This window comes from Dasypus novemcinctus, chromosome 19 (assembly GCF_030445035.2).
Source record: "Dasypus novemcinctus isolate mDasNov1 chromosome 19, mDasNov1.1.hap2, whole genome shotgun sequence".
Lineage (NCBI taxonomy): Eukaryota > Metazoa > Chordata > Mammalia > Cingulata > Dasypodidae > Dasypus > Dasypus novemcinctus.
The window spans coordinates 19360697-19380021 of NC_080691.1; the positions used below are offsets into that span (position 1 = coordinate 19360697).

The 19325-nt window shown below is 55.8% G+C and overlaps 1 protein-coding gene across 2 annotated transcripts; it reads left to right on the top strand.

Moving 5' to 3' along the window:
* Positions 1-578: 578 nt before the first annotated feature.
* MORN3 (MORN repeat containing 3) lies at positions 579-18158 on the top strand. Of its 2 annotated transcripts, XM_004451323.5 has the most exons (7): positions 579-865; positions 3742-3915; positions 11719-11876; positions 13331-13490; positions 15632-15816; positions 16011-16094; positions 16505-18158. In XM_004451323.5, exons 2-6 carry the CDS (start codon positions 3771-3773, stop codon positions 16086-16088), a joined length of 726 nt encoding a protein of 241 aa, XP_004451380.1. In that variant the 5' UTR covers positions 579-865; positions 3742-3770; the 3' UTR covers positions 16089-16094; positions 16505-18158. The 2 variants fall into 2 exon arrangements, with proteins under 2 accessions (XP_004451380.1, XP_071065883.1); XM_071209782.1 differs by lacking the exon at positions 579-865 and having other exon boundaries at positions 3648-3915.
* Positions 18159-19325: the final 1167 nt, after the last annotated feature.

Sequence of the window (19325 nt, forward strand, 5' to 3'; positions counted from 1 at the left end):
CGGGCACTCGCATGGGTACTTGGCTCGCGGCGCGGGCATTCGCACAGGCACTTGGCTCGCCATGCAGGCCCGCGCATGGGCACTCGGCTCACCGGGCAGTCGCTGGCTCACCACACAGGCACACTTTCTCTTCTTTCTCACCAGGAGGCCCCAGGAATCCACCCTAGGTCCTCCCCAAGGGTAGGCGGAGGCCTTACCACTTGAGGCACATCCGCTTCCCACATGGAACTCTTTAGAGCTCAGCTCCCCGGTAAGGGCAGCAGGGTGGGCAGGTATCACCCAGGGCCTTGTAGACCCCTGAAAGGACCGTAGCTTTTCCTGAGTGACGAGGGGAGCCACTGGAGGGCGGCAGTTGAGGAGCCACTGGAGCCTGGGTAAAATGGGCGCATCTTCCAGGCAGTGGAGGGTCTCTAACTTCCCTCACATTCGCAACCGCTGTGTGGCCGGTTTTCCCTTCAAATTTTGCCACTTGGTCTTTGCAAATTGGCAGAAAAGCCCCAACCTCCGGCCGCCCGCTTCGGGGGTCGTGTTTAGCCAGGGGACCCCCGAAGGGAGAAGCAGGGCCATGCACTCTCCTCGGGAAGGGCACGCCGGGCCCGCGCCCAGGCGAGGTTAGGCCTCCGCGGCCGCAGCGCGCCCTTGACCTCCACAGCCGCTCCCCGCGCTCCCCGCGTGGCCGGGAGGACTCGCGCGCGGCGTCTCGCCAGGAAGGGGCGGGCCCTGCTCGGCTCGCGCCGCGTTGCCATAGCGACCACCGCCGAGGCCCGGCTGCCGGCGCGCTGCGGCGCAGACTGAGGCTGGGGCCTCGCGACCCACCTCCCGCCCGGGGACTCGGGAGCCCGGAGCCGCCCACCGGGCAGCGCAGGTGAGAGCCGGGGGCGCAGAGCCCCATCTCCCAACCTCTCGGCGGGGGCCGGGGCTCCGGGCTGCCCCCCGCCGTCTGGACCCGCGCCCTTCACCTTCACTTCTCATTATTGCTATTTAGAAACGGCCCCCGGAGCCCGCTCACCAACAGCTTTGCAAGGCTTTCCTTCTCATCAGCAGCTCACGATTAAGACTGCAGCCTCCTCTTGGGGGAGACGCCTGTTCCCCGAAGGGTGGGGTGGGGATGATTGCCTGTGCGGTAAGCCGCACCAGTAACAGGGTGAGAAAGTTATGGGCTGAGTTCTCTTAAAATTCTGAGTAAGACACGGAGAAAGTGTCAATTTGGGACTACGGTGGCATCAACACTTAACATTCGCTAGCCTCTTTTTTTTTTAAAGATTTATTATTATCCCCCACACACACCCCCGCTGCTCTCTGTGTCCATTCTTCTCTGTCCACTTGGATTCTTGTCAGTGGCACGGTGGGGAATCTCTGTCTCTTTTGTTGAACACTTAATATTCCCTATGCTTTTCTGTTTTTTTAAGATTTATTTTTTATGTATTTCTCTCCCCGGAAATCTGTGTCTCTTTTGGTTGCGTCATCTTTCCGTGTGTGTGGCACCACTCCTGGGCAGGCTGTGCTTTTTTCTCCACGGGGTAGCTCTCTTTCCAGGGCGCACTCCTTCCAGGGCGCACTCCTTGTGTGTGGGGCTCCCGTATGGGGGGGACACCCCTGCGTGGCACGGCACTCCTTGCACGCATCAGTGCTGCACGTGGGCCAGCTCATCACATGGGTCAGGAGGCCCTGGGTTTGAACCCTGGACCTCCCATGTGGTAGGTTGACGCTCTTTTTATCAGTTGAGCCAAATCCACTTCCCTCCTGGTCTTTTCTGAGCCAAGACCTCAGAGTCACTGTATCTAGCCAAGACAAACACATTGGTTTCTTTTGTATTTTTACTTTTAGTTACCTTTGCCTGAGGGCACTGATACTGGGTTTCCCTTTATGGTAATGATATGTAAAGTCTCCTTAAATAAATGCATTAGTTTTTTAAAGTGAGGTCATTTCAATGTAAAGATTGCTAACACTTGGAAATGCACCCCCCCCTCCAAAGTCAAATTTAGCACGGAGGCTGGTTCCCCTCTCCCAGCTGTTGCTCTGGTGTTTCTTTGCCTTGAGTGTCCTGTTCCCTATTCAAAATATGTAACAAGCCATAGGGTACAGGTCCCAGAGCTGGGTCAGAGTCCTGGAGGCTCCTGCTGTAGCCAGGTTTTTTTTTAGTGGGGGAGGCTGGAGTCAGGCAGGACCCTCCTGGCTCTCCTTGGCTGAGGACCTAAGGACCTGTGGTGTGCTGGGCCCTAGGAGGGGTGAGAAGACCCAGGCTTCGCCCTCCAGGAGTTCCTTCCATTGGGGGTGGAGCGCAGCTTGCAATCCCTGGCATTCCCGGAAGGAGAAGATGTGATTTAGGCTGGTCTGGAAGGACATAGAGGATAAGTGAAGACTGGGGAGGCCAATATGCAGCCAGAGTAGTCCTTCCGCAGCCGGCCCCAGCTCTCCAGGCTTTCCAGACCTGAGACTTGCCCACGTGGTATGCGGGACTCTGTAAAGTGATGATGTGGGGCCCCTTGCTCATTAAATACAAGAATTTCACTGTGGTGACAGCAGAGCCGTAAATGAAGCCCAGGCTCCCCTAAGGGCGGGGCGGCATGTGACTGCTCTGTCGCTGGCCCAGGAAGCTGGCCCTGTGCCACCCAGGGCTCTCCTGGAACCCACGCCAGCCCTGAGGCCACTCTGTGCTTGCTGGCGGTTAACTGTTTCGACTCTGACCCCTGCTGCTGGTGCTGCTGGAATGTGCGTGGAGTTGCCAGACCCGGTGGAGGACAGCTGGTATTTGCTAGGCCTCAGCTTGCTTTCTTTGCGGTGGAATGGGGTCCCGGGTTTTGGTGGAGACAGGTATTTATGACCCTGCACAAGCCCTATGGAGACAGACGGATGGACATGAATGTCTGTGCTAGAGACCCCGAGGATGTGAGGAGACAGATGGGGGAGGGCGGAGGGACTCCCAGACTGGAGAGAGGACTGAGGCCACCCAAAGTCTTTCTGTAGCTCCACCAGGCAGGGCCAGGAGGCGAGAAGCCTAGCCAGGCGAGGGGACACACAGGCAGCTGGCTGAGGCAGAGAGCAGGAGAAGAAGGGTCCCAACCATCCGGGTAGAACTGTCCCAACATTAGCACTAAAATCCAGGCTCCCAGGAAACCCCGCAATCCCAGGCAAACAGGGACTGTGGGCCACCCTAGATACTTCTAGATACAACAGCTAGCAAATCTGGCAAAGCCTGGAACTTCGCCACCATCCCATCCCCTAGACAGATGAGGCAAGGCCAAGCGGGCTCAGGCTGCAGGTGCTGGGCTCAGGACCCCCGCGGGCTGAGTCTGTAGCCTGCAGCCTGCCCGGCGGCCCCTCGCTCCTCTAGAGTGGAGCCCAGGGCTCACCCCTGCCTGTCCCGCCCCCGGGGGTCTCCAGGCCTGGCTCTAGCTGGAGGCCCAGCATCCACTCCTGCGGGTCACACTGGTGGTTAAACGCGAACGTCACCGCCTGCCCGTGGGCAGCGTCTTCCTGATGCCATCACAATCCCACCAGCTCTGCTGGTATCCCTGGGCTCCCAAGCGATTGTGCCATCAGACCCCTTCCGAGGAGAGGCAGCCGAGAGTCCGTCCAGCGGAAAGGGTCCCCACCACAGGCTGCTCATCTGCCCCGGGGACTCGGAACACACATGACTCACCTAGTTGAGCTCGGTCAGGTGCCTCCCCTGGGAAGCCCCAGGATTCCGGACACTACGTGGGGTGCACTGGGCCTCTGATGACCCTAATCCCTTGCCAGCACCCTCCAGCCCTGTAGAATCGACCAACATGCCTATGGTCAAGTGCCCCCAAAAGTCGGATCCCCTGTGGAAGGAGTGGGACCGCAAGGCCCGGAAGAATGGACTGAGGCACCAGGTCTACGCTGTCAACGGGGACTGCTACGTGGGCGAGTGGAGGGACAACATGAAGCACGGTAAGTGGGGGGACCCCAGAGGGCGCGGGCAGCCAGTGTGGGCGCTGAGCCCTGGGGGCCACAGGGAACCAGAAAACGGCGTGCGGCAGCCCCCTGGGTGCGTGGCATGGGTCCCGAGGCTTCCCTAAGGGGTGAGCGCCGGCCCGGCCAGCCAAGGGGCCTCCACATTGTGGCGCTCCGGGAACCAAACTCAGCCTGGCTTAGAATGGAGTGAGGCTCGCTGGGGGCTAGCAGGAGACTGAGGGGTCCTGAGAAACCAGCCCGCAGCAGGGGCTCTGGGGACTTGGGCTCAGTCCCTTCCCTCTGAGACTTGGGCTAAGCTTAAGGCTTGTTAGCACAGCTGGTGGTTCCTCTCCAGAAACCTCTTGCAATTGGGATTCTGGTCTTCAAGTTCAGCCTTTTTTTTTTTTTTTAAAGATTTATTTATTTATCTCTCCTCTCCCCCCCAACCCCGGTTGTCTGTTCTCTGTGTCTATTTGCTGCGTCTTCTTTGTCTGCTTCTGTTGTTGACAGTGGCACAGGAATCTGTGTTTTTTTGCTGCGTCATCTTGCTGTGTCAACTCTCTGGGTGTGCGGTGCCATTCCTGGGCAGGCTGCACTTTCTTTCGCGCTGGGCGGCTCTCCTTACGGGGCGCACTCCTTGCGCGTGGGGCTCCCCTACGCGGGGGACACCCCTGCGTGGCAGGGCACTCCTTGCGCGCATCAGCATTGCACATGAGTCAGCTCCACACGGGTCAAGGAGGCCCGGGGTTTGAACCGCAGACCTCCCAGGTGGTAGACGGACGCCCTAACCACTGGGCCAAGTCCGCCACCCAAATTTAACCTTGAGGCTCCAAAGTGGAGCTGCTGGTGATACACCAGTCCTGGTGATACAAACTAAGCCCTGGGGCTTGGAAGAGGGTAGGGGGTGGGAGGCCGAGTTTTAGATCCCAAATCCTGGCTGGACATCTCCTAAGGGCTGGCAGTTCCAGAGTCCGTGCTCTTCCTTCTCCACTCCGGTCTTGGAGTCCATAAACCTGGGTTCGATTCCAGCTGCACCGAACACAATCTTGAGTGAGTCATGATGCCACCTGAGCTTCAGTTTTCCTGTCAAATGGGACGATGCCCATTTGTAAGGATAGGAGATGATGGCTATCAAGGGCATAGGTAGTCCAGGATCTGCGCAGAAGGGTAACTTCTGGAATGTTCTCCGTGGGCTGTGCCTGGCAGCCTTCCTCGATGGTCCACCCTCACCCTCAAGGCGAGGCTTTGTGCGGCTGCTCTGAGCTCTGTGTGTGGTATCCTTCAGTCCTGGCGTCCCAGGGACGGAACCCTGGGCTAGCCCTCAGGGCCCTGAGGCGCCTCTGAGCACGGCTCTGTGGTTGCGTAGCTGTGTGACTCTGCGTAGGTCCTTTTCCGTTCTCCGCATCCCCGTTGGCCCATCTGTGAGGTGAAGGCTGCCTTGGCCCTCTGAGAGGTGGGTCCTTCTGGGTCAGACCCTGGCGGTGAAGATCATCTTCTCCCACCGCCCATCCAGGGCTGGGGCTGCAGAAAGCCAGGCCCAGACACGCCTGTGGACCAAGCTGACATTAGCCGCCGCGGTGGTAAGCAGACTGGAGGCGGTCAAGAGCGGTTGCGCAGAGGACAGTATGGCCAGGGAGCTCCCGGGCTGCTCCTTCATCCCCCCGGGGATGTTTCTTGACCTCCTCTTCCATGGTAGGCCCTGTGCTGAGCACCTGGCCTGGTCCCACCCTGCAGGGAGCTTCCAGTCATTCAGAGATACCACGGAGTAGCTAACATCCTCGTTGTACAGATGAGGAAACGGGCTCAGAGTCAGGAAATGACTTCCTCAAGGCCCACTGTCCAAAGTGGTGGCCTTGGGGTATGAGGGGGGCTACCAGGGAGGAGAGGAGAAGGGGATCATGAGAACTTACACCAGGCAGCCAGGGGGAGGTGTTGGAGCTGAGCCCTGATGGAGGAGCATGAGTTATCCAGGCAAAGGGGAGCTTCTAGAAAGTGGGTCAGAGTGGAGGGGTGCTCTGGGGTGAGAGGGCTCATGCCTTGTTCAAGGAACAGACCGGAAGCCAGTGTGGCTGGAGCAGAGTGAGCAAGGGGAGACAGGGTGGACAGGTCAGGAGGACCCACTGAAGGGGCCTCACGAGCCATGAAGTTTTGTCCTGACCTCCGAGGCAAAAGTGTAGGGGTCCTTCTTACTTACCACTATATCATCTCACCCTTCCTGACGCATAGTGGGGCTGCACCAAATGTGTTGACTGAATGGTGAGTTCCTATGACTTCGCAATAACCCAACTCAAACTGATTTCCCAAGTATTTACCGAGCCCCTACTATATGCCAGGGACGGTACTAAACTCTGGAGATAACAGCAGTAACCAAAACAGACAAAGATGCCTGCCCTCGTGAAGCTTGCACTCTAGCAGGGCTAGACAGGCAGCCAACAACAAACATAACAAATTGGAAAACAGTCTATCAGAGAAGGTAAGTATATGGAAACCAGAACAATTGCACAGGGTAATGGGATCCAGGGTTTGCAGAATTGAAAAGAACGCTCGCGCCTTAGTGAGAAGGTGAGTTCTCAGCAAAGGCTTGAGGTGAGAGAGTTTGCGGAGTGGATGTTTGCAGGGATGAGCAATCCCTGTCCCTGTGGAGGGAACAGCAAGAAGGCCAGTAGGGCTGGAACAGACTGAGGACGGGCGGGGAGGGGGTCAGGTGGTCACCGTCAGGATGTTGGGTTTCCCTCCGTGGGACACGGGGGACTTCGGGAGTATGGAGAGCAGAGGAGAGCGGGGGTCTGCCACGTCCTGAAGTTTCCTCTGCCGTTGGGTTGGGATGGACGGTGCGGGAAGTGCAAGCAGGGAGACCCGTTCAGAAGCTACTGCCGAAACCCAGGTGAAGGGTGACAGCTACAGCAAAGCAGGGGAACATTCTATTCGTGAAAGCAAATTACTCAAAAGCCAGGGATGGAGCCAAGATCAAGGACAACTCTCAGGACTATTTCTCCACCTGATTTTGGCTTCTCCCTGAATGGTTTTTTCTCTCCTCCTGGTTGCACAAAACTTGCATGATTGGCATGTGACTGCCAGCATCTCAGTGACAAGGATGGAGAGGCCACCTCAGCACTAGTGCTGGTTCAGATATGAGCCACACAACGTAAAGCTTGCCATTTTAACGTGTACAATTTAATGGTTTTTAATATAGTCAATATGCTGTATAACCATCACCACTATGTACTTCCAGAACATTTCCATCACCCCAAAATGAAACCCCAATTCAGCCCCAATTTCTCCCTCCCTTCAGTCCTTGGCAACCACTAATCTACTTTCTGGCTTTATGGATTTGCCTATTCTGGACATTGTATCTATTTATTTATTTATTTTTAAAAAGATCTATTTTTTATTTATTTCTTCCCCCCCGCCCCAGTTGTCTGCGCTCTGTGTCCATTCGCTGTGTGTTCTTCTGTGACCACTTCTATCCTTATCAGCGGCACCGGGAATCTGTGTCTCTTTTTGTTGCATCATCTTGCTGCGTCAGCTCTCCGTGTGTGCGGTGCCATTCCTGGGCAGGCTGCACGTATTTCGTGCGGGGCAGTGCTCCATACAGGGCACACTCCTTGCGCTTGAGGCTCCCCTACACAGGGGGCACCCCTGCGTGGCACGGCACTCCTTGCGGGCATCAGTACTACGCATGGGCCAGCTCCACACGGGTCAAGGAGGCCCGGGGTTTGAACAGCGGACCTCCCATGTGGTAGGCAGACGTCCTAACCACTGGGCCAAGTCCGCTTCCTGACATTGTATTTAAATGGAATCAGACAGTATGTGGCCTTCTGTGTCTGGCAAGGTTCATCCCTGTTCTTGCATGTATGAGTACTTCATTTCTGTTTATGATGGAATAATTTTCCATCATATGGATATGCCGCTTTTTGTTTATCCATTCATCCATTGTTGGACATTCGGGCTGTTTCTACTTTTTGGCTATTGTGAACAATGCTGCTATGAAAATCCATGTACAAGTGTTTGGGTGGACATAGGCTTTCATTCTTTTGGATTTATTCCTAGGAATGGAATTGCTGGGTCATACGGTCATTCTGTGTTAACATTTTGAGGCACCACCAAGCTGTTTTCCATAGCAGCTGTACCATTTTGCGTTTCTACCAACAATGTATAAGTTTTCCAACAGGGATCTGATTGGCCCAGCCAGAGTCACATGCCCCCCCTAAGGCTCCAGCTAGGGTCAGTTGCAGGAAGACAGTAGGAAAGTTGCTAGCCACAGCAGTGACCCTGGACTTCCAGCCCCCGCCATGGGGGAGGAGATGAGGGCAATCTCCATAGCAGGAAGGTACCTTCTAGGGGTTAGAAATCAAGGCCATCCTTCTCTACACCCCACCTCCTGGGATATCGCTGGGGCTTCACTGTCCTGGCTCTTGACTGCCAATTGGAAGAAGGTTAATGATCTAGACACCCTGATCAGGAAGCTGCAGGACCGACCACTGCTAGCTCTTGACCTAGGTTTGTTTATGAAGAGGGAAGAGGACAGGAATCTCCACCTGTCAGGTAGGTCTAAGGAGATGAAGACTGCTGGATGCAGAAATGATCTTGCTGTTTGCTTGCATGGTTGCTTTCCAGATTTTTCACTCACTCGCTCATTCATTCATTCATTCATTTGATTAAATCATGTTAGCATATAGGTTTTGAAATTAGATTGGGTGGATTGTGTGGCTCTGCCAGTTCTTGACCATGAGATCTTAGGCAATCACTTAACTTTGTAGACACTTGGTTTCCTCCTCCCTAAAACGGGTATACTAATAATCACGCTAATTGATTGAGATCAAGGATGAAATTGGTACATGGTGAATTTTCAAGAAATGGTGGTTAGAAGATGATGATGCCAGAAAAATTAATTTTCTATTGCTGCATAACAAATCACCAGAGACTTAGGGGCTTAAAACAATATGCATTTTCTATGTCGCAGTTCCTGCAGGTCAAAAGTCAGGCATGGCTAGCTAGATCCTCTGCTCAGGGTGTCACAGGCTGCAATCAAGGTGTCAGCTGGGCTGTGTTCTTACCTGCAGGCTTGACTGGGGAAGAATCCATTTCCGAGCTCACACTCAAGTTGTGACACTGAGGGCCCCAGCTTCTTGCCAGTTGTCAGCTGGAGGCCACCCTGGCCACACAGGCTTTCCCAACGTGGCTGCTTACGTCATCAAGCCAACAAGAAGAGTCTCTAGAGCCAATCTGTTAGCAAGGTGGAGTCTCATATAAAGTTTACACAGCACTGTCCTCTGCCTGCTCCAGTAACAGCCCCGGGAAGAATTAGGCTTGCTCTTCCCCATTTTTCAGAAGAGGAGACTGAGGCTGAAAGACTGCTTCATCTCAGAACACTGTGCAGGGCATTCTCCTGTGTGCTCTCAGGTCTATTCCCTTGCCCTTCCCTGCTCTGCTCTGGAGTGACAGAACTATACTTCCCAGACTCCCTTGCTCTCTGGCTTCCAAGTAGGTAAAGTCAGTGGGCGGCCCTAGTGGAAGACTGGAGTGTGGAAAGGAGGGAGAGGCCAGGCTATTTCTTCCCGTCTCTCTGTTTCTGGTGGCATCTCTGGCAGTGGCTGTATCTCCTCTGTGGCTACAGCTCCTGCTAGGAAGCCCCTTCCTGCACCATTTCAGCCCCCCACTGGACACCCCCTACCATGGCGCTAACTCTTGCCAGGTGGCCTCGGCTCCTGAGCTCTGGTGACAATGAGTCCTCCCATTGGCCCTCCAGCTCCAGGGGGCCTTTGCTAAACTCTGATTTGCCTCGCTATCTCCTGTTTAGACTCTGAGCTCTTCCGTGCCCTGTGCAATCAATTCCCTGTATTAAATGTTCTCTGTTTGAAATACCTAGAGTGGTTTCTGTTTTCCCAACTTTACCCCAACTGATACATCATCCCACCAGCAAGAGAAAATGCTCGGACTTAAATCCAGGTCTCTGGACTCCTGTAGTGCGTATTTGTTTCCCAGTTAGACTAGGAGTTTCCCTGGGTAGGGAGCATATTGTCTCTGACTTGACTTCCGGTTGCTTCTGGCACTTACCCTGTACCTTGCAACAGGCCCCTCCCACCCTGGCCACAGAGGTGGGCATGTAACCCCACTGAACCAATCAGAGGACTTCCCTGGGATTTTTTCCACCTGGACTAGGAGAGGAAAGGCACCTTTCCTCTTTAATGCTAAGCTACTGATTCCCAGATGGGTCTTCAGTGTTTGCCTGCAGCAGGAGAGCTCCAAGCCACCCTTGCGAAGCTTGGGCCTGTGCACCAATCAGTTTCAAACCACCCCACGTTCACTCATGCAGTTCCCTCTGCCTTCCAGTCTCCACTGTCACCCCTACTAGGAAATCTCTCGATTCCCAGTTGAGCGAAGTGCCCCTCCTTGGTATTTCAGAGAATCCTGAACCTGCTTTTGGCTATTGAAAAATATGTGAGCTTTGCTTCTCTCTTCATCTGTCCTCTTGGCTTTCCTCTCCTTTGACCTCATCCTTGGGTCAGTCTCATCCCCCTGGGGCCCCGCAGAAAGTTGTTACAACGCCTCCACTTTGGGGGCAGAAAAAGGGCGCCTCGTTTCCAATAGCTCCAGCAGAAGAGCAGAGATCAAGCTCATTGCACCAACTTGGGTCACATGTCCTTCACCGCCCGGATCCCAGTGCCCTGGGCGGGTAGAAGACATGGATTGGCTGGGCCTGCCAGGGGGAAGGGTCAGCCCCACCCAAACCTCAGGGAAAAGGAAAAGGAAGAAAAACTGGGCCACTCTTATCAGAAGGAAAGAGACGGACAAGGGCAAACAACCCACATCCCCTGCAGTTTGCCTGGCTCTGCTAGACCATGGGCTCAAGAGCAAAAATAAAAGTAGGGCTGACACCGATGCCGTGTTTCCCATTGCAGGTACTGTTCTAAGCGCTCTATGTATATTAACTGAGTGCTCAGAACAACCCCGTGAGTAGGTGCCAGCCGTTCCCGCCATTTTACAGGTGAGGACTCTGAGGGCAGGTCCTCGTCCAAGGGCACAGAGCCCAGAAAGACAATGTCAGGTTTGTTCCTGTGGCGTGGAGTGGCTACATAGATACTCAACAAATCTTTTATTCATCCCCTTGTTGAACAGATTTCTGTGTTCAACAAATATTGGCCACCTGTGCAGTGCCTGTGCTGGGAACAGCAAAACAGGTGAAATCCTGTGCCCTCATGGAGCTCGCATTCTTGTGGAAGAGACCAAAATAGACAATAAGCAACGAAGAAGTGAATTATCTATCATGTTAGGGCTCAGGAAAGAAATAGCAGGGAGGCTGTGGTTTCAAACGGCGTGGCCGGGAGAGGCTTCACTGAGAAAACGTGGTTTGAGTAAAGGCGGGAGGGGTAGGAGGGGGCCTTGTGGATATTTGGCCTAGGCCAAGGGAACGGCAGGGACACGGGCCGGGGGGCAGCTGTTAATAGCAGGGACGCTGGTGGGTTGGAGGGGAGTTGGGGCAGTGGGGGTGTGGCTGGGGGAGGGGGAGGAGCAGGAGTCCTAGGAGATGGGTCCCCACATCTGTGTGCAGGGGAACTGAGGAAACATCCAGAACATTCTTCTAGAACCCCTGGGTCAGGTGGGGTAGCCATGCAGCATTATTCAAGTCAATGCCGTAGGGGCAGATTTCTCCTGGGGAGCTCTTGTAGGCATGGAACTTTCTCGGGGGTTTTCTGGAAGCTTCTAGAGACAAGGCACCATCCCGGTTCCAGCCCTGGAGAAGCACCAGGCTAGGGCCCCGAAACCAGGGTCTGCAGCGCGGCCCCCGTGTGTCCGCAGGAAAAGGCATACAGATCTGGAAGAAGAGAGGCGCCGTCTACGAGGGGGACTGGAAGTTTGGGAAACGAGATGGCTACGGCACCCTCAGCCTTCTCGACCAAGAAACAGGCAAGTCCCGCAGAGTGTACTCTGGCTGGTGGAGAGACGATAAGAAAGCGGTGAGTCGTTCCCATCATGCCTTGGGGCAGGGGCTGAAGCCAGGCTGTGCGCACTGTGTGTGTGTGAGTGTGTGTGTGTGTGTGTGTGTGTGTGTGGAGGGGGCAGAGGAAGGGGTGGGGGATTGCCAAGGCTTCTCAGAGCAAAACCAGGAAACAGGAAGCACAAGGAGAGGCCAGGGAGGAGCCCACGAAACCCTGGGGCTCCCGGCAGCCAGCAGGCTCTGTGGGGCGAGGACACCCCACCCTCTTCCTGCTCATTTCCGGGCTGGCTTTTCCCTGGGGCTCCCTTTCTGAGAATTCCCTTTCTGCTGGGCCTGGATTAAAGGGGGTGGTAGGAAAAGTGAGGGTAGAAGAGCAGAGGCCGCTGCCTGGGCTGCGGGACCAGAGGAAGGGCTGGAGATATCTCCAGAGGTGTGAGGCAGGCAGGGAGGGTCCTCAACCCGTAAGCCCACACTGGGGACGGACTTCCTCAGGTTCACTTACAACCTCGCAGGAACCCTCTTTGCGTGCCAGGAAAACAGAGAATAGGGACTGCTGTGGAGTACCTTCTGTCGTGAGCCTCGCGAGTGATACATGGTACTTCTCCTAACTTTCACCAAAGAACATCATTATTATTATCATTCCCATTTTACCGATGAGGAAACAAGTTCAGAGAGGTTAGGTACTTTGCCTGGGGTCACACAGCTAAGTGGAAGAGCCCAGGATTTCATGATCCCTGCTCTCAGATTGTTTATTGGTTAGTGGGGGAGAGAGGCCCCCAAATAATCAATTTACATGACATATGTCATTAGGCTAGAGCTTTCACAGGGAGCCCAGGCTAGAGAATTCAGGGCAGGCTTCCTGTAGGACGTGACACCACAAACTGCTACGAAGAAGGGGATTGGAGGCGGAAGCAGCAGAGGGAAGGAAATGTCCAACAGCAGCGTGTGTTGTGTGTGTGTCGACTGGGGTGACGGGCTGGAGCAAGGAGAGGGGTGAGGGAGGGTTTGAAGTCTACCGCAGGCAGGCAGGATTTGGGGGCTGCTTAATCCAGCCTCCTTGGGTGGGCTCCGCGGGAGGTCAGGAACCCCCGCGGCAGGACACTGAGCGTGGTGCTGGTGTTCTTTTATCTCCCCAGTGCTTCATCCCATCCCAGGGGAGCCTGCACTCAGAGTGGGGTCACGACCAGAGCTGGGGGGCAGCGTGATCGGGTGGGCGTCTGAAAGCTCCCCCTGGCTCTGGGGGAGGGGAGGGCCGCGTGGGGGAGGGGGGAAGGGACTGGCGGCTCCAGGAAGGCGGCACCAAGGGAGGGAGGGGAGAGGACAGGCCGGCGGGGTTCTCAAGGCATGGCCTGGGACAGTCGTCGCGCTGGGGGAGGGAGGAGGCAAGGAAGAGTCCCAGGTGTCGAGCCGAGGGACCCCGAAGGCTGGGGGGGTGCGCGGGGGCCGTGGCCAAGGACACCTTCGTGCTTCCAGGGCTATGGGATCCAGTTTTTCGGACCCAAGGAGTATTACGAGGGTGAGTGGTGCCGCAGCCAGCGCAGCGGGTGGGGCCGCATGTACTACGGCGACGGCGACGTCTTCGAGGGCCAGTGGTGGAACGACAAGCCCCACGGGGAGGGCATGCTGCGCCTGAGTGAGTGCCCCGCCCCGCCCCAGGCGGCCTGGCCCCGCCCCAGGCGGCCTGGCCCCGCCCCGAGCCCCACCCCCGGGCGGGGCACTGGCCACGCCCCCCCCAAGCACAGACCAGATCCCTGCCTTCAGGGGGCGGAGCCTCCAGCAAGGGAGCTGATAGGAGCCTACACTTACCTGGTGCTGAGGCTCACTGGGTTTTCAGAACGACCCTGTAAAATGGGTGCTCTCACCACCCCCACTTTATAAAAGAATTGAGGCACAGAGAGGCTGAGTCCCTTGCCCCGGGTCACACAGCCTGTAGTGGTGGACACAAAAGTGCTTAGGAGAACAGAGAACTGGAAGGAGTGTGGGCAGATGACTTAGGAGTCGAGGGCCAGGGGCTAGTGTAGGTTCACTTCAGAGCAGGGGATGGATGCTTCTGTGACAAGCTGGCGTTTGAACTGCGACCTGAGGAAGAGAAGGAGCATCTATGCCCTGAGCCAGGGGAGGGGACGAGCAAGGGAGAAGCTGACACTGGTGTCAGGACGTAATCCACAGTCCGCACAGCAGCCAGAGGAAGCTTCTCCAGACACGAGGTGGACCTCCCCACTGCCCGGCTTTCCCCTCCTCCATAGCTCCCTGTGGCCCCAGGATCTGCTCACGGCCCTCAGGTGGGCTCGGGGGCCCCTAGCCTGAGGGCCTTGCTCATCCCGCCACACCTCCCTCCCCCCACACCTCCCTCCCCCAGCTCCCTTGGTTTCAGCCAAGCTCACTTCCTTTCAGTTCCTCCCACAATTTCTGCCTCAGGGCCCTGGCGCTGCTGTTCGCTCTGCCTGGGAGGCTTTCCCCTCAGATCTTTGCACTGTCCCCTACCGAGGGGAGCCGTCCCTGTCCACTCCAAAGGAAGCACATCCTCCCCTCCCCACCCATTATCTCAGCACCTGCTTCCTACGCTTCCTAGCATGGGTGGGTGATCTCACACAAGGTGTTTTGCCTCTCTGTGCCTCCGTTTCCTCATCTGTCAAATGGGAATAACAGCACCTACTTCATAGGGCTGTGGTGGGACTCGGTGGGTGAGTCTGTCACGGGCTTAGAACAGGGCCTGGCACCTGGGAAGCGCTCTGCAAAACTAGCCTCGTCCCTCCCCCTGCGAGCCAGACGGGAGAGGGGGCTGCGTCTGTTTCCTTCACCAGTTTCCCTAGCACCTGGCACAGTGGGTGTTCTCGTGAAAAAACAGCAGTCAGGATTCCAGCCACCGGTGAAGGTGGCGGAGCTGAGGCAGTGGTGCAGCTGGGGAAGGGCTAGGCCAGCCACTTTCTCAGAAGTAAGGACTTAAAACACCTCATTCGGCCACCCCTTTAACAAGGGGACATTTAACTGTCACTTCCACATTTCCTTCGCCCTTGCCATACACATCCTGGCATTCTGACGGTCCCGGGGGGCTCCAGAGGCAGGACGCCCCCTCCCCGGCAGCCCAGCTCCCTGCCTGCCGGGCCCAGCCCTGCGCTTAGAGCTGTGAGTGCCTCGTTGCAGCGGCCGGGCCTCTGGAGCAGCCTGCCTGGGCTCCAGCCCTGGCTTGTGCTCTTACCAGCTGCGTGACCTCGGGCGGTTTGCTTAAGTGCTCTCTTAATCGTGGCTGCTGAGATGAACAGGCCTTGGCGTGGCGCTCCGCCTCCCACTTCCTAGCTCTGTGACCTTGGGCGAGTCGGTTGGACACGGGAGCCTTCCAAGATGCCACCTGTCCAATGGAGTCCATACCACTTCCCAGAGCTGTTTTTGTGAGGATTAAGTGAGGGCAGGAACGTAACATGGAGCCAGGCAGAGTAAGTGCTGAAAAAGATACTGCCTCTTCTTCTTATTAGTCTAGTTTTGGCAGGTGGGAAATTTGACGCTGAAAGAATTGCTTGCCCAAGCACAGGTAAGTGGTGCAGGCCTGACTTGAAACAGGTCTGATTCTGGAAATCACTGACAACCCCCAGTGCCTAAAATTTACAGGGCGGTCCACTCCACCCCCACTCCGCCCAGCCCAGCTCACCTTGGCAAGCCTGGTTACCCTTCTTTCTGGCCAACTGGCGGGCAGGGTGGAGGGTCTAGCCTGGGCCTAATGGAGCATCCAGCCCGGTTGTGCGGAGAGCCCAGCGCCCACGCTTCCCTTTGTCCCAGAGAACGGGAACCGCTACGAGGGCTCCTGGCAGAGAGGCCTGAAGAACGGGTCGGGACGTTTCTTCCACCTGGACCGTGGTCAGCTGTTCGAAGGCTTCTGGGTGGACGACGTGGCCAAGTGTGGCACCATGATCAACTTTGGCCGTGACGAGGCCCCTGTGCCCACCCAGTTCCCCATTCCTCAGGTAGGCAGCCCCCTCCTGCCCTCACCAGGGCCCTGCGGCCATGCCCTGAGAGAGGCAGAAACCAGCACCCGGCCACACCCAGCCCAGCCCGGGAGCCAACAACGAGGGTTTGTCTTCAGTCAGGGCCTCCTCAGCCAGGCTGGCAGCCCTGGGCCTTCCTGGCTCCCAAACAACCCCTCACTGCTTCCCTCTAGGTCCAAGTTCTAGACCCTGATGGTGTGCTGGCGGAAGCCTTGGCCACGTTCAAGGAAACGGAGAAGGAAGAGGATTGATGCCAGGTGAGGGGTGGGCATGCCTGCCTGCTCTGCCCCTGCTGAGGCCGCTCGGGTCTCCTACGGCCAAGGGGCTTTGAGGCCGGACCAGAGAGAGTGGGTTTCTTGCTTCCAGCCACCCATCTGCTCCCTTTTGGTCCCTCCCCTTATCATGAAGGCCGGTTCATTCCACACCAGCCCAAATCCTTCCATTTGCACCCAGGCTTGCTGGGACGAGCCCTGGATTAGGAGGCAGGTGGCCTGTCACCCATATGCACTTGAGGAAGGGGGTCTCTGCTGGGCCCCCATTTCTCCACCTGTGTAGTCCTGGCACCCCCCCCCCCACCCCGGGTGGGTGTGAGGGAGGGAGAGAGGAAGAGCATGGGTGCAGCACCTCAGAGGTGCCAGCTTTGCACCACTCCCTTGCCCCCGCACAGGATGCCAGAGCACAGCCCTGCCGGAGAAATCCAAGCACGTGGCACCCAACTGCTCGGACCGGCGCGGCTCACTCTGGAGCAGCCAGTGGTGTCACGGGGCACTCCCTTGGCACCCTCAGTGGGTGCCTCACTCCTCCCAGCACCCTACTGTTCTCCGCCCCAGGGAGGCCAGGCTTACCTGCCTGGCGTGGGGACCCTCTTCCTCCAGCCTTCATCCCGACTCGCTTCCTGTGTGTCTGAGAATAAAGGAGAACCCGGTGGCGTGAGCCCAGGGCCTGCGCTGAGGCTGGGGGGGGAGCTGGGGAGGGGCTTCAGGTAGAGGGAGGACCCCATGGGCAGGAGGAAGGGCAGCTCCTTCCAAATTGGACCTCCGGGACTCCCAGAAGAAAGGGCCTGCCTTGGGCCAACTGGCCAATGAGATTTGAGATTCAGCCCCGACTTGCTTAACATGGGGGCTCACAGCCCCCAATCACATGCGAATTGAAAGATAAAGGACGCCCAGGTCCTAGGCTGAGATCCCAACGTTTTGTGTCTGGGATGAGGCCTGTTTTGTTGTTTTTCTCCAGAGTTCCCCAGGGAGCCAAGAGCCCCTGACTTAGCAGCTCTGGGCCCCTAAGCATGTGACTTCAGGTGCCCCATCTGTAAAATGGGCCTCGGACCTCAGAGGCGTTTCTTAAGGACTTGATAACAAGATGTAATAATGACAAGTAACACGTACAGAGGCTGACTGGGGCCAGCTGCCAGGGAAGAGGTTTGCGTAATTCTCGTCTGGACAACATTCCTGCGAGATAAGAGGGACTCTTGGATAATGTGTAAAGTGGGAGTTCTGGAGTCAGCCTGCCTGCGTGTGAATCCCAGCAGTGGTGTGTGTCATGCGCCTTTGGGAATGGCACCAAACCTCCCTGTTCTCTAGGTTTCCCTGCCTGTAACAAAGAACAATAACAGTATTCCCACCGGGTTATTGTGAGGATGAAATAAGGCCGTGGCTCTTAACTGGGGGCGACTTTGCCTCCCTCCCAGGGACATGTGGCTATGTGGAGATATTTCTGGTCGTTACAGCTGGCGAGTGAGGTTGCTACTGGCACCTGGCAGGGGCCAGGGACGCTGCTAAACATACCAGTTCCCAGGATGGCCCCCACAACAAAGCATGACCCAGGCCCAATGTCTGTAGTGCTGCAGCTGAGAAACCCTGAAACCTGGTGCAAGTGTCTGCACGTGGTAAAGGCTCCACTGATATTACCAATATTGAGCAGGGTCAGCCTGAAACCTAGAAATAACTGTAACTGCCAGCACAGTGCTTCCAGCTTCCAGTGTTTCCTCTTCTGTGATCCCAACACCTTGTGAAGTGTCCTGCTATTAGCACCATTTCAGAGGAGGAAACTGAGGGTCAGGGAAGCTCACAAGTCATCAAGTTAGAAAGCACCCATACGCAAACTTGGGTCTATTTGCAGTGTGTATAGGTGGCCACCGCTGCAAAGAAAAAGTGGGGGGAAGGGGTGCATTTTTTATGTATAAAACATAGTATACTGGTAACAGTAAACTGGTAATGATGGTTGTCTCTGGGGAGCGGAGAACAGGGAGACAGCAAGTTTTCATTGTTGTATTCAATTCAAAATATAATAAAACTGACATTAAAGAGAGGTTATGTTCTTAACTATCAGTGTTTCTGTAAGTTGCCTATGTGTGAAGAGTAGCTGAAGTGCTTGTTAAAAACAGATTCTGGGAGCGGACGTAGCTCAAGTAGTTGAGCACCTACTTCCCATGTATGAAGTCCCGGGTTTGATCCCTGGTACTTCCTAAAATAAAACAAAACAAAACACATACATTCCAAGGACAGCCACACCAACCTGAACCAGAATCTCCAGGGGAAGAGCCTGGAAATCTGCATTTTACAAGCCAACAGGTGACTCTTGAGTTCAGACAAGTTTAGCAAAGAGAACAGAATCAGACTACAGGGCCACAGTCCAGCAATTATTCCAGCCAGTTCCTGGGCCTCTGCACAGGTAGCAGGCAGCGATCTTAGGGAATGTGGGAAACATGTCCAGGTCTCCTCTGGGGACCAGTGGGGACTTCACACAGGGGCCTCTGCCCAGTCTTACCTGGCCCTTCTACCCCAGTCAGAGGGCGGTCCAGGCATAGGGCGGCGTGGGTCCTGGTGATACATGATGCAAGGTGGAGGCAAAGAGCGACAGCAGGGGAGGGGACAAGAGCTTTTAAGGTCACACTTTCCAAACTGGGTTCAAGTCTTGGGAACAGACCCAGGAACAATGATGGGAGAAAGACTGATGTCAGGCCTGTTGATGAACCAACCGACTTCCCCTTCAGCCACAGCATTTTGTTTTTGTGAAACTACTTTACATACTGGGTTTCTGGAACACAGGAGTCTCAAGGGCCTAGGGGAGCCAGGCGAGTAACGTAAGCGATGCTGGCTGGGATGATGAGGGAGTGCGGAGACTGGCCAACAGGCCAGGGCAATGGGAGACTGTTACTCAGTTCCTGCTCCTGCTCGCCCAGCAAGGTGGACCCAGTGCTGCGGGGTCTTCTCATTTTTCAAGAAGCACCAGAATCAGGCCATCCATGTAAGGTTTTCGTGAGGGCCTAGGCTCTGAGCCAGACTTCCCAGGTTCGAAACCTGGTAAGTTGCTTAACCTCTTTTGAGCATCAATTTTGTCTTCTGTAAAGTAGGGATAATAATAGTACCCATCTCATAGGCTTGGCAAGGATTAAATGAGCTGGTGTGTAACTGCATAGAGACCTGACAGCTCAATGCAATGCATGATCCTGGATTGGAGAAACCGCTGCCAAAAAGGACATTATGGGA

What these genes read in the sequence shown, in the direction of transcription:
- MORN3 (XM_004451323.5), top strand. Translation starts at nt 3,771, where the DNA reads ATGCCTATGGTCAAGTGCCCCCAAAAGTCGGATCCCCTGTGGAAGGAG. An exon ending in GGAGAGACGATAAGAAAGCG is followed by an intron (nt 11,877 to 13,330) that starts GTGAGTCGTTCC and finishes TCGTGCTTCCAG; the next exon opens with GGCTATGGGATCCAGTTTTT. An exon ending in CCCAGTTCCCCATTCCTCAG is followed by an intron (nt 15,817 to 16,010) that starts GTAGGCAGCCCC and finishes GCTTCCCTCTAG; the next exon opens with GTCCAAGTTCTAGACCCTGA.